This window comes from Epinephelus lanceolatus, chromosome 18 (assembly GCF_041903045.1).
Source record: "Epinephelus lanceolatus isolate andai-2023 chromosome 18, ASM4190304v1, whole genome shotgun sequence".
Lineage (NCBI taxonomy): Eukaryota > Metazoa > Chordata > Actinopteri > Perciformes > Serranidae > Epinephelus > Epinephelus lanceolatus.
Window position 1 is genome coordinate 37,744,018 of NC_135751.1, and position 13,731 is coordinate 37,757,748.

At 41.9% G+C, this 13,731-nt stretch overlaps 1 protein-coding gene across 2 annotated transcripts in view; it reads left to right on the forward strand.

The window, feature by feature from the left end:
- LOC117267961 (protein shisa-8) overlaps positions 1-13,731 on the forward strand; it is a 191,519-nt gene that overhangs the window by 95,257 nt on the left and 82,531 nt on the right. The window contains exon 3 of one of the 2 annotated variants that reach the window (XM_078161281.1): positions 3,486-3,608. The exons of the other annotated variant lie outside the window; for it this stretch is intronic. Coding sequence (XP_078017407.1) covers positions 3,486-3,608 — 123 coding nt within the window. The remainder of the gene's footprint in view (positions 1-3,485; positions 3,609-13,731) is intronic. 2 annotated transcript variants of the gene reach the window in all.

Consider the following 13,731-nt stretch of genomic DNA (forward strand, 5'->3'; position numbering starts at 1 on the left):
TCAAGAAAACTTTCAGAGAGCTGCTCGTAGGATTGTTAGAAAGGGAAATCAAAAGTCCTGTTTGACTGCAAAAGACCTGCAGGAAGATGTGTCAGACTCTGGAGTGGTGGTGCACTGTTCTACTGTGCTGCCACACCTGTACAAATATGACCTTCATGTAAGAGTCACCAGAAAAAAAACTTTCCTGTGTCCTCACCACAAAATCCAGCGTCAGAAGTTTGCAAAGGAACATCCAAACAAGCCTGATGCTTTTTGGAAACAAGTCTTGTGGACCGATGAAGTTAGCATAGAACTTTTTGGACACAATAAGCAAAGGTATGTTCAGAGAAAAACACCTGTCCAACTGTTAAACACAGAGGTGGATCAACCATGCTTTGGACTTGTATGTTGCAGTAGAGGGAAGGATAGATTGAGAAATGTCAGGTGGTCAGTGTACCACTTTGGTCCAGACTGAAATATCTCAACAACTATTGGATGAATTGCCATGAACTCTTGCACCGATAACTGTGGTGCCCAGATGATTAATTCTAATGACTGTAGTGCGACCATAATGTTTACATTTGTCTAAACAATGAGTGAGTGATGAGAGATTGATTGAATGATTTGGTGTCATGTTTCTCAGGGTGATAATTCATCGCTTTTGTGTTCCCTTGCCTACATCATTGTCAAAAATTCATTTAGTCCAATATTTTGGTTCATACCTGCAAAACTTACATTTCCATCAGTCTCAGCTGTACTTTGTGTTAGTGCTAATGTTGCAAATGTTAGCATGAAACTATTAGATGGTGAACGTGGTAAACATTCTACCTACCAAACATCAGCATGTTTAGGACTGTCATTGTGAGCATGCTGTTAGCATTTAGCTCAAAGCACAAGCCTCACAGAGCTGCAAGCATGGCAGTAGACTGTGACTTGTTTGAGACTGTGTTTATGCAAAATCCATTAAAAGCTTCCTGTCTTTCTCAGTTTCCTAAACACAACCATGCAGTTATGTCATTGAGCCACTGTAACGGCCTAAATACATGGGGCACGGATGTGACGTGTCATGTAGGTGGGGCGGTGCAGGGTTTTTTACCTGCTGCACAAACTACGTCTTGAGTTTTTCCAAGTGATAATGCAGTTGGTTATGCATTAACTGGTACTGAATTAATTAACTGGATCGTCTTAACAACAGCATGCACTGATTTGGTTGATTTATTTCAATGTGAAATGTAAAAGCAAACAAGGCTGCTCTGCTTCTTTGCATTGCCTCTGGTACAATGAGGTGTTCCCTTAAATCCATTTTAAACAGATTGTGCTCATCGTTTACAGTTCTATGTAGTTTTTACCTGTTGAAGGGTCACGTTTGCCTGATGTCAGACAGAATTGTCAACTTGATACCACAGGGAGGGAGAGTAAAAGCAGGAGCAGCCAAAGTGAGATGTTAGATGAAAAGCTGCAGACAACAGGCCTGGACTTGCTTGAGTTTCTTGAAGACGTTTCACCTCTTGTCCATGAGGTTTCTTCAGTTCTGACTGAACTGAACTGACTTAAAGGGACAGTGCACCCAAAAATGAAAATTCAGCCATTATCTACTCACCCTCATGCCGAGGGAGGCTCAGGTGAAGTTTTAGAGTCCTCACAACACTTGCGGAGATCCAAGGGGAGAGGAGGTAGCAGCACAACTCCACCTAATGGAGGCTGACAGCGCCCCAGATTCAAACGTCCAAAAACACATAATTGAAACCACAAAATATCTCCATACTGCTCGTCCGTAGTGATCCAAGTGTCCTGAAACCCCGACATAAAAAGTTGTTTGGAAAAATGTCATTTGAACTCTGTTTTAGCCTCATTGTAGCCTGTAGCTCTGACTGTTTCTCTGTGCACCGCACTCACATGTGTGTTTGCATGAGACCGTGAGACATGGGCACCGCCTTCATGTGTGTTCACGTGCTTTCACTGGTCTCACGCGCAAGGGCGCACACGTGAGCTCGGTATACAGAGAGGCAGTCAGAGCTACAGGCTACAGTGAGGCTAAAAACAGAGTTCAAATGATGTTTTTCCAAACAGCTTTTTATGTCGGGGCTTCAGGACACTTGGATCACTACGGACGAGCAGTATGGAGATATTTCGTGGTTTCAATTATGTGTTCTTGGACGTTTTAATCTGGGGCGCCGTCAGCCATTAGGTGTGCAGTTGTGTTGCTACCCACTCCCCCCTCAGATCTCCGCAAGTGTTGTGAGGACTCTAAAACTTCACCAGACCCTCCCTCGGCATATGGGTGAGTAGATAATGGCTGATTTTTTATTTTTGGGTGCACTATCCCTTTAACTGAAGCCTCTTGGACGAGAGGCGAAACATCTTCAAGAAACTCAAGCAAGTCCAGTAGCCTAAGATTAGCTCTTAATAATGTCCCACCCATGGTGCTGATTGGTTAATCCTTAGTCCCCCCGGTGGCACTCATGGGTTATTTCAACCGGGAAATAAATATCAATTTGTTTTTTTATTTCAACCGGGAAACTGCTGTTTCATGTGGTGATGAGAGACCAGAATCAGTTAACTTGAACTTGGAGTGGGCGGATTCAAAGGTCTGGACCCAGGCAATGTTCGCATAGCTGCATGGCAGAATAAGGTTGAGCTGGAGGCAAGCAAGGCTTCTGTGGTCAGTGTTGCAGCTTCCGTTGATTATAATTGACGCGCTCTGCTGTGGGCATGCTGTGGCAGAGGTGTTGCTCCGAATCTGTGCCTCATGTATTTTGGCTCTAATGGAACCATTAGGTGATTCATTTGGTAGCTACATAACTATTTTGTTACACATAAACCATTACAGTAATAATCCCCTTCATGAATTACTATTATTGTACCAATGATTAAATACCCAAACACCAATATTAACCATTGGAATCAAACTGCCCTTTAGTTGTTTGCAATCACCATTTAAAAAGCATTGGCTAAAGATGCATTGTCTTAATAATAATAATGCACATGCACACATGTGCTACTTCACAGAGCAGTTCTCAGAGGTAACCTTCAAACAAACGACGCCTCTCTGTTACGGAAGGGAAAGACTTCAGTGGGGCATGTTTGAGCTGGGCGGACTCTTCTTCTCCACTGGAGGTCTCTTCTGAGATAGGAACGGATTTGCATTTGTGGGGCATAATTTGCATATTGCTGGCCTGTGAGAGAGGGAAACGAGGCAGCGCAAGAGAGAGAAGTATAAACATCAGAGTGAGAGGGGGATGATGGGAAGGAGGGAATATTAAAGTAGAGAGAGAGGGAGTGTTTGTTTGATGCAGAAAGAGGGAGACGAGGAAGGAGATAGGATCGGTGTGACATTGAAATCAAAACAAGGAAATGAGTATCACGGGAGCTTGCAGGACGGGTGTTAAGTGAAAAGACGTGCTATAGGCAGGGGGGTTCGTGAGTGTGAGTGAGTGTGTGTGTGTTAGCATCTGTGAGAGAGAGAGTTTGTTTACATCTGTGCGCCCTTGATTTCTTCACTACAGTGCCACATGGGGCCAGTGCCAATTATATCCGCACTGAGCTCGTCAACGACACCCCACCAGAGAGACAGAGAGACAGAGACGGAGGGAAGGAAGTGAAACAGAGCAAATATGGTTTAAGAATATGTGAGTATATGTGTGTGTGTGCGAGTGTGTGTTCATACAAGCATGAAAACATGCTCTCATGCATGAATGTACCATACAGTTTGTACATCAGGTGGCCAACTTGTCTTCTAATCCGGTTAACGTTCTTACCATTATGTCTGAATGACTGACAGGACCCTGGGTCTCCCTGCCAATCTGTTTGCCTCTTTATGGGAGTTTTTACTCTAATTACCAACCGATGGAATGTGCATGGGAGCCAGAAATGGCTGATCTTGACCCTAATGGCTGTGAATAGCTACCGTGGCCTTATACTGACCCTCAACCGCTTGCGTCAGACAACCAGATTTAATATTACAGAACAGAGCACATTTTATGGGATCACAGTAATGTGTTTAACCAGACTTGGCAGCTGTAATACATCAACACAGATGTCAGTGTGTATATGCCTTAATAGAACTGTAAACAAGTAGCAACCTACAACTTACATAGTTGTCAACTCATTTTTACTCATACATATATTCTAGACGCAGAAACTAAGCGGGCTTAATGTTTAATAATAGTGTGGCTCTAGGGATGGCAATGTACCACTTTGGAAATATCTCAACAACTGTTTGATGGATTGCCATGAAATATTTTTACAGACATTCCTGGTTCCCTGGCGATGAATCCTAATAGCTTTGGTGGTCCCTTGACTTTCTCTCCAGTGCCACCATGAGGTTTACACTTGTGGTTTTGAGTGTAATCTCTGCAGTGCCGGCCTTATATATAAATAATTGCTTAGGGCTGCCTGGTCTAGAAAAGAATTTCTTAATGAACAAAATTAAAATTCCTAAACAACAACCGACAACAATTCATGACATTTTTGCCAATAAAAAAAATCAACCTGGTCTCACTCCACAGTCGTCAAAATCCAGAGTTTGGGCAGTGACTTGTGTCAGACACTGACGAAAAAAGCCATCCTTCAACATCGGCAGGATACGCGTCCGCCCGGCAGCGTCAGGGGGACACGTGGCAAGACAAGAACGAAAATAAGGTGGTGAAAGCCCGAGGGGAGTGGGTGGGATGGTTGGTGGTTGGGTCCAATAAACACCAACTTTTACCCAAAAGAGCCGTGTTCGCATCCTGTAAGATTCTCAAGCCAAACCCTGTTCTTTTTTGCTAAACCCAACCATGTGCGCTTGTTTTTGAAGGACAAAAAAGACATCAATTCGCAGGGTTGTACCAACATAGTGTGTTTATTTTCAAAGAGACTGTACGTAAATGGTAAATTTCCTGTGAAATCAGAAGTGTATTTTGAAAGAAGACAATACACGTAACAGGCAGAATGTCACACGGTTTCCCAGAACTTCAACAAGATATCACTTTGGCCATGGACCTTCCATGTCCAGATACGACGTGCAAGGTCGGACACATTAGGGAGGCTAAGTTAGTTATTTACTATTGTCTACAAAGCAAGCACTCCCAGGAGTCTGTGGTTAAAAAAATATATAAATATTCACAGGGCAAGGCGATAGTAAACACTGTATTTACTGTGGTCTATTTAAATCTACAGTTGCTGCTAATAGGCCTCATTCAGTCTTTACATGCTTACTTGTACATTATGTATGCTTAAATGTTTACAATACACAAGTTTTTAGCTGATCTCAAACAGTCCAGTCAACTGATGGAGCAGCTGATTGATCACATGATTCATTTCTATGCAACCAATTGTTGAATCTCATTCAGGGCGCCCTATATAAACTGCTCTGGCCTGCCTACTGTTGCTGCTTCCTCTGCAAGCTGCTCTGCAACCTGCCTCCACCCCAGCTCCTCCTTTTCATGCTGTGTCTGACTTATCAATGTCATTTCTGTTTGTCATTGATGCTGCTCTGTTCTGTCCCCGGGGGGTCTTTGCTGCTGCTCTCTCTGCCTTAGGCTTTTTATGTAGGCGCATGGAAGGGCAGAGAGGTGTGCTCTCTCTATCTAAAGGCTTTCCATGTAGGCGCATGGAAGAGGCTTTCTGCATATGCCTAGGGAAGGCAGAGAGGCCCCAGAACAGAGCCATGCCGCTAAATATAATCCTGCAAATGGAAAAAAGTTTTCTTTGACTAAAGTGTTCCTGACTGGAATAAAAAAAACAAGACATTTACATCACAAAACATTAAAAATTTACCACCAAATGCAGTGCTTAAACAAAATGTCTCAGTGGAGTGCTGACCTAAAAGGAAAGGCCTCTTGTATTTCACGTCTTTTTGCATTTTCTTCTTAAAAAGTTAGTTACTGCTTAATGGGTGTCGGCCTATTGAAAGCAAAGTTAACTGGAATTTAAATATCACATTTTAAACACAACTAATGCAAAAATGTATTTTTCTGGGTTGCACATTTTGCTGGTGTCTCTGTTAAAAAGTGGTTGCCTCTTAAGGCTAAGAATTCATTCCACCATCTCAAAATGGTTGCAAATTGCAGTCTACTGTCACTGTAGGGCCTTGCTTTTATATTTTTTGAATTAAAACTAGGAACAAAATAAAATATTTGACTGAGACTGGAGGTTGTTAACACACCATCTGATGTGGTTCTTTGATAAGACAAGGACTACAGCGCGAGCACACTGTAAACTTTCTGTATTATTATAGTTGGCTGTATGAGCCTCCAGCATGTCAACTCTATTTATGCCTATATTTCTCTTTTAATATCCTTAATCCTCTTCTCCTAATCTCAGCAGACCTTTGTGTGTTCTCTGCTGCTTTTCTCTGTTTGACTCTTGAATTTCTTCCACCGCATCTTTGTTTCTTTCTCTCGACCTTCAGATGAGCCTCATCTATTATTGTCTGACTTGGAGAGAAGAAATATGAGTCTGCATTTCCCTTCTCTCCATCAACTTCTAACTTCTCTTTGTCTCGCTGTCTCTATTTTTCTCCTCCCTCAGGCCAAACTATCTGTACATCTCCCTCCCTGCAAACTATACTGACACAGCCAAAACCACTGAACTTTCAAAAACAGCTATTTTAAATTCATCACTTACATATTTGTCTGAGTTGCAGATATTTTCATGAATTTCTTGCTGATTTTCTCATCACTGAAAAGTTTGGCTTTCATTATCTATTTGGATGAGTCTGTGATATTCATCTTGAAAGTTATGCCTGGCTCACACGACACGACATTTTTGTCTGTTCAGATAGTCATTTTGTCAGATTAGGCGATTGTGGAATCATCAAATTGTGCCGTGACTTGGCCGTCAGACATGACGCACTACACGATGGTCCACACCAATAATCCCCGGTCATCTTTCACGACATGTGCGATGTCATCAGGGTTATTGTTGTCCTGTTTTTATTATTACCATTACTTCAGTCACTGTGTCTGTTCATGTGAACTCTAAATGTTATTGTAGTAACATAAAAAATGCCACCAGAAGCCAGGAGCTACATTTAAAGTACGGCATGCAAACTATGCAAGTCAATGAATCCTCCACAACAAGTTCCTGCAAATATTTCACAATAAAAGCCTTTCTAGAAATTGAAAGGATTCTCTCAACAAAAATTATAATTGGCTTTTAGTTTTAAACAGACACAGGAAGTGTAAAAATGCAAAAGTGTTTGAAATGACGGTGTTATGCATTCACTTTATCAAGACATACGGGAGCAGATAAAAAGTAAATATATAAAATTATTAATATTATTAATAATTAACGACCTGTTTGTAGTCTGTTTCAAATCAAGCTGGTAGCCTCTGCAGTTGTGGTGAGTAAAAGCCACTATTTTTTAATTTTCTTACATTATATCTTCCATTTTCAAGATTTATTTATATTTATATTTATTCTTATATTATAATTGTTTGCTAGCTTGATGCTAATAGCAGTACTCACCTTGTTGCTAAAGTGCCTCTGCTGTTTAACGCCATCATTTTTCTTCTTTCTACTCTGTGTGGTAACATGTCTAGAGGGAATATCAAAAAGGCTGGTGTGATGTTGCCGTACGGTTGTCCACGGCAGCTGATCACTCTGTGTTTCTATTGGTCAAAGTGACAGCTGCTAAGGGAGAAATAGGGAACGACAAAAAGGAAGTCAAACATGCTAGACTTTCTGTCACGAGGTGTCCCTGTCATGGCTTCAGTTGTTGGCTACTATGACGAGATGAAAAAGCCCGGTCTCACTCTGATGTCGTCGAAATCCGGCGCTGGGGCAGTGACCTGCGGCGTCAGAAACCAACGAAAAAAGGCGTCCTGTAACGTTGGCATGATATGCGGCTAGTTGCTGTTATAGTTTAATAGCGCCGGCAGCGTCAGGGGGAAACGCAGCGGGACAAGGATGAAAGTTAAGGTGGGGAAAGTCCGAGTGGGATGGGTGGTTGCGTCCCGTAAGATTCTAAAACCAAACCCTGTTCTTTTTTCCTAAACCTAACAATGTGTGTTTGTTGTTGAAGGAGAAAAAACTTCAGTTTGCGGTGTTGTACCGACGCAGTCCAATTTCCTGTGAAAACGGAAGTGTATCTTGAAAGAAGAGATCTTGACACGGCCTCCCAGAACGTCAACCTTACCTTGCACGTCGTACGTGGACATGGAAAGTCCATGACCAAACATTAATATGTGACGAGGTCGGAGTGAGAATGTGTTGGATAAAACGATGGATTATCACATTGTCACTCGTCTTCTTTCACGATCCGAGCCGACACCATATAACATAATCTATAATCAGGCTGATATTGTGTAGTATGAATTTGGCATTAAGTGATATTTCTCTGTCTGCTGCATTTAGGGCAGTAACGATTGAATTCATGAAGCCTTCACACTACCAGATATACAGTAAGACTGAGATATCCCCACTGATTTGTAGGGTGTAAATCAGGTGCAAGTCAGGCTGATAATCCTCTGGTGCATCGCTAGCTTTCCTCTCCCACTATCTCTTCTCCCGTCTTCCCCTTTCCAGTTCCCTCTCATTAGCCGCCAATCTCCTCTCATCCTCTGCCCTCTTTCTGCTCACAGCCCCGTTTCCCTCGAGGTCTCTCTCTTTCACTCACTCGGTTTCCGCCTTTTCTGTCATCTCTCCGTGCCCTCCTCTTCTATCTCTCCTCTTCTTTCTTTCTCTCTCTCTAAATCATAGCCTGAGTGTCTGCAGACTGAGCTGTCTGATCCCTCATTTTCTGACTGAACTCTAAAGTCACCCAGAAATGATCACAGAGCTACAATAAATAGACCTGATGTTCCTTTTGGTGTTTTTACGAGTTCAAGAGTTGAATTGCACTGAGTTGAAAGCAAATTTTTGGGGTTACAGGGACAAAACCTCAAGGCAGCGTGATGAAAATACAGTGCTGAACCCCAGAGGAAAAACAAAGAGAAAAAAACAACACAAAAGTAAAGATGATGAGTTGGTTGAAAACAAAAGCTTATTTTTCACCTCATGTGACACAAAGATAAAGAAGACGTCTGAACTGGATGGTGTAAGTAAAATGACAATAAAACGCCATATTGCAGTAGAAAACAATGCAAAGTTTTTCAGTTTTCAAAGCACAAATGCAGAAAATAAAACCATTTAATGAGCGAGCACATGGACTCTTATGCTGCTGCTCTATTTATCATAGTTCTGTGATGATGTCGCCGCTGCTGAAAGTCAACCAACTCACAGAGGAGGAATATTCAGAAATGGCTTATTAATAAGCCAGGGCAGCGACAGATTACGGCTTCAGTGAGCCGCCAAAACAATGACTGAGACTGACAAACTGAGAGACGCAGACAGACACCAAAGGCAGAGGATCAGCGATTCCAACTGCCTACTGATCAACAGTGTACTAATAAATGCAAACTCCCAGGTCCAAATACTGACGGACACACTGGGACAGAGAGGTAATAGTGCTAACATGCTAACAGTAACAATGCTAACATGCTGATGTTTAGCAGGCATAATGTTAACTGTTAGCATGATAACATTTGCGAATTCGCACTGAACACAAAGTTGACTGAGGCTGATGGGAGTGTTATTAGTTTTGCTGGTATGTAGTCAGAAACCAAGGTACTGCATAAGATAAAATTATGAACTGATTATGGCGCTAACGTTTCCACATTAAAATGTCCTTACATTATCCCAAATGTTTTTAACAATTTTCAGACCCAGAGAAAGCTGTGTAAGGATTGTATTGGTAAGGAAAGTATATTTTCATGTACTCGCAAAACCATACTTTTGTCAACCCTGTTACGCTAGAATGGTAACAGAGTTGACGAAAAATGTTCTTGGCAGCCATTACTAGCCATGTGGTGAAGGTCATGAGACCACATGGTGTGCATTCATTAGAGGATTATATCATGTTATTTATGTACATTAAAAAATTCTAACAAATATCTTTTTAACGTGTCCTTTTGTGGAAACAAGGCTGACACAATGAGCTTGCCTCCCTCTGACAAACATTATATAACTATACGAAAAATCATGAAAAGATGAGGACACTTATTTGTATTTTCAGCAGCATGTTCACAAAAGGAAGCTGATTTCACTCCCAGGAAATGATGCAACTTTCGGAGCAGTCCATTATGTCAGAAGGGGTGTTAAAAGTAACAGGGTTGACGACTACCTGGCGACCCGACTAAATTGATGTTTTTTATAACATTTTACATATATTAAGAATAAAACCCATTCATGAGTAATGAAAGGACACTTGATGCTTTATATATAAGTTTATGTTTTTATGTTTTTTTGGGCCTTAAAGTGATAGTTCAGGTTTTTGGACATGAAGATGTTGTGAAACGCTGACCATCTGATGCTCTGATGTGACGGTGTCACTACTCTCAACGAGCCTCCTGCTCTGAGAAATCGCCTGTAGCTTACCGGAGAAAAAGTAGTTCTGAAGATGTACGGGGGACACGTAACCAAAAGGTTTTAAGCTACAAAAAAGTATGCATGTGTTTTGTTAGACTATTTAAATTATTTTAAAACATCCCCAGACCTTGCTATCATTTGGGACTATTTTCTGGCCATTATTTTTCTCCGGTAAGCTACGGGCAATTTCTCAGAGCAGGAGGCTCGTTGAGAGTAGTGACACCGTCACATCAGAGCTACAGATGGTCAGCGTTTCACACAACTTCATGTCCAAAAACCCGAACTATCACTTTAATAGCTAGTAAAAGTAGAACAATCATATTGAGGGACAGGCCATTTCTACAGATTGTTAATGATGTTTCATACAAAAAGGTGTTTAAAACTCTTTGAAAACAAATGAAATAAACTTTTACATTGTTTTAATGTTACAAGAGATATCATGGAAAATACATTCTAAAATGATTATAGCGTATTTATTGTTTATTGACATTTATAGCACAGTTTTGTTCGAGTGACACAAAATGGCACGTTTTCGTATAATGACCCCCATACTACTTCATGCCATCATTTAAGTTCGTCTACTGGCAGAAATTACATTTTGTGTGTTAAAGAAATCCCTGAAGTGACTACTTCTCATCGCGAAAAAGACATAAATCTCTCAACCTAGTTTTATGGGATTCCTTCCAGTAATTGTTGAGACATTTCACCCCAAACCACCTGAACCTCACAGTGGTACAAAAGGAAAAGTCACCAGAGTCATTAGGATTCATCCTCTGGGGACCACGAACGTCTGTACAAAATTTCATGGCAATCAGTCCAATAGTTGTTGGGGATATTTAAGTTTGGACAAAGTGGCTGACCGTCCTCCAGCAGCGCCAACACCTTGCACATGGTGGGAATTTTATAGGCTGATTTCAGTTTTCTTTGACGATGACAATTTAGTCACTTTCACACACAAAAAAAAGAAAAAAAGAGAAATAATTTAGTAATTCAGTATCAAGATTTAAATTCCCAGCAGCGTGGAGACAGCTTTGTGTCAGCATTTAAATAAATTAAAATTTACATGAAATATAACTGAATAGATACAATCCCAAAGGCTTGGTTGGTGTTTGAACTCAGTTTCAGTGTTACTAAAATCTTGTCTATATTCTTTACTGTCCTCCTGCAAAGCACACAGGAGACCCATGGTTTTATTCATTTATTTTATTAAAGTAATATAAAAAATCTCAATGAACAGTGTCACACTCGTCGTTTCACTATTTAATACTGATGGATGAATGTATAGACTTAGAGGATGTAGGTCTGGCTCATCATCACATCATGTGGATCTCTGCGCTCTTGTTTGGGTGAAGTTAATACACTTAGACGCCTGCAGCTGCTGCAGAGGACACGTGTTCATAATGTAAACAGCATGCATAAGGGACCGCAGAGTGTCTCCAGGCACATCTGTAGGATTATTTACACGTGTGCATGCAGAGCGAAGATGCTCGAGTGTGTTTGCATGCTTGTGTGTGCGTGCATTGATCCAGTGCGGCGCGGGAGATGTTTTCTCTCAGTCATTTGAAGGGCACCAGACCCCGCTCTGCAGCCCTGTGCGCCAAGCAGTGATGACAGCCCCCCTACACACACACACACACACACACACATACAGACACAGCAGTGACAGCACAGCCACCGTGGATAACGCGGACAGACGATTTTATAAATTGCAGCTCAATAGAGACAAATGACAGCACGCATTGGCAAGACGTTGTCATTGTGTGCTGACTTAATGCATGAGGGTTGTGTGTTTGTTTAGATGTGTGTATTTAGGGATGGCAAGAGGGTGTGTTGTGTCTGCGTGTCTGTCACCTCCTCTGCCTCCAGCCATCCCGAGGGTCAACCATTATGGATTGACACATTTTTGCACATTTTGACCTTAAAAAGCAGTGTGCGTGTGTGTGTGTGTGTGTGTGTAAGCATGTGCAGCCATGTGACTGCGTGTAGCTGTGTGTAAATGTTTTTTTCCTGTCCCTGTCCATATATATCAAATATATGCGCACCAAGATTTGCCATGAATTTAGAGCCCGGTTTCATTCCGAAGTCGTCGAAATCTGACGCTTGGGCAGTGACTTGTTGCGCCAGAAACCAACAAAAAAAGGCGTCCTTTAATGTCGGCATGATACGCGGCCGGTTGCCATTATAGCTTAACGGCATTGGGGAAACGCGGTGGGACAAGGGCGAAAGTTAAGGTGACGAAAGTCCAACTGGGGTGGGCGTGAAGGTGGTGGTGGATGTGTCAAACAAACAACCAACTGTCACCAGAGAGAGCGGTGTTTGTGTCGCGTAAGATCATAAAGCCAAACCTTGTTCTTTTATCTTAAACCCACCCACGTGTGTTGTTGTGGAAGGAAACAAAACACCAAGTGTATCTTGAAAGAAGAGAACTTGACACGGTGTCCCAGAACATCAACAACCAACACACCCAGGGTATCTTACACATTGAATGTGGACGTGGAAAGTCCATGACCAAGATGTCAATATGTGACGCGGTCGGAGTGAGAATGTGTGGGAATATAGTAGAATGAGCTCCATGTACAAAGCAAAAGACTCATCTGTCCTTTATTCTTGTCTGGGTGTTCTCTGACACACTGAAGAGGTTTCACCGTGCGTGCAAAAGCACTTAGCCGTCCTGTATGTGCAGCAGAAGGTGGCATTTTTATGTGCGAGGAGCAATGAGCGAAGAGGCAGTTCAAAGGGAGAATGTTGGATTTCCATGGATGTGAGGAGTGTGTGAGTGTGTGTATGTGTGTCTGTTGGACACTGATATGAGCCTCTGCTGAGCCCCTGAGTGAGGTGCAGTGCGTGGCTATACATTAAATGGCCGGGATTAGCCCCGACTGCTGCAGGCTCACTGATAGTATTACTGTTATGGAGCGACTGGGAGGGATCAGGCTCCATTTTGGCTCTGTTATTCTGTCATAATGAGGCATAACCCCTTTCATAGAGGACTCAGTGGTTCTCTGGTTAATGCATGGGGCCAAGGGTAGCACTTGTGCTGACTACCAGGGAGGGAGATGACTGAGGGAGGGAGGGAGTTTGAGACAGAGAGCGTGGAGGGCAGAAAATCTGCTGGCAATAAAGTACATGTACAGGACAAAACAAACTGTTCCTTATTAGTCAAATGTAATTTCTACAAAGTTTAACCGCCTGCTAAGATTTAAGTTTAATTAAAATAATCATCAGTATTTTAATAGACAATTTGCTTGTGTCTGAAATTCATCGAATACACTAAAAATCAATAGGTTAGAAATTGATCCAGTCTGGGTCAATATAGGCTAACAATAATGCTAAACTGGGTTAATGATAAAGTACTAAGGG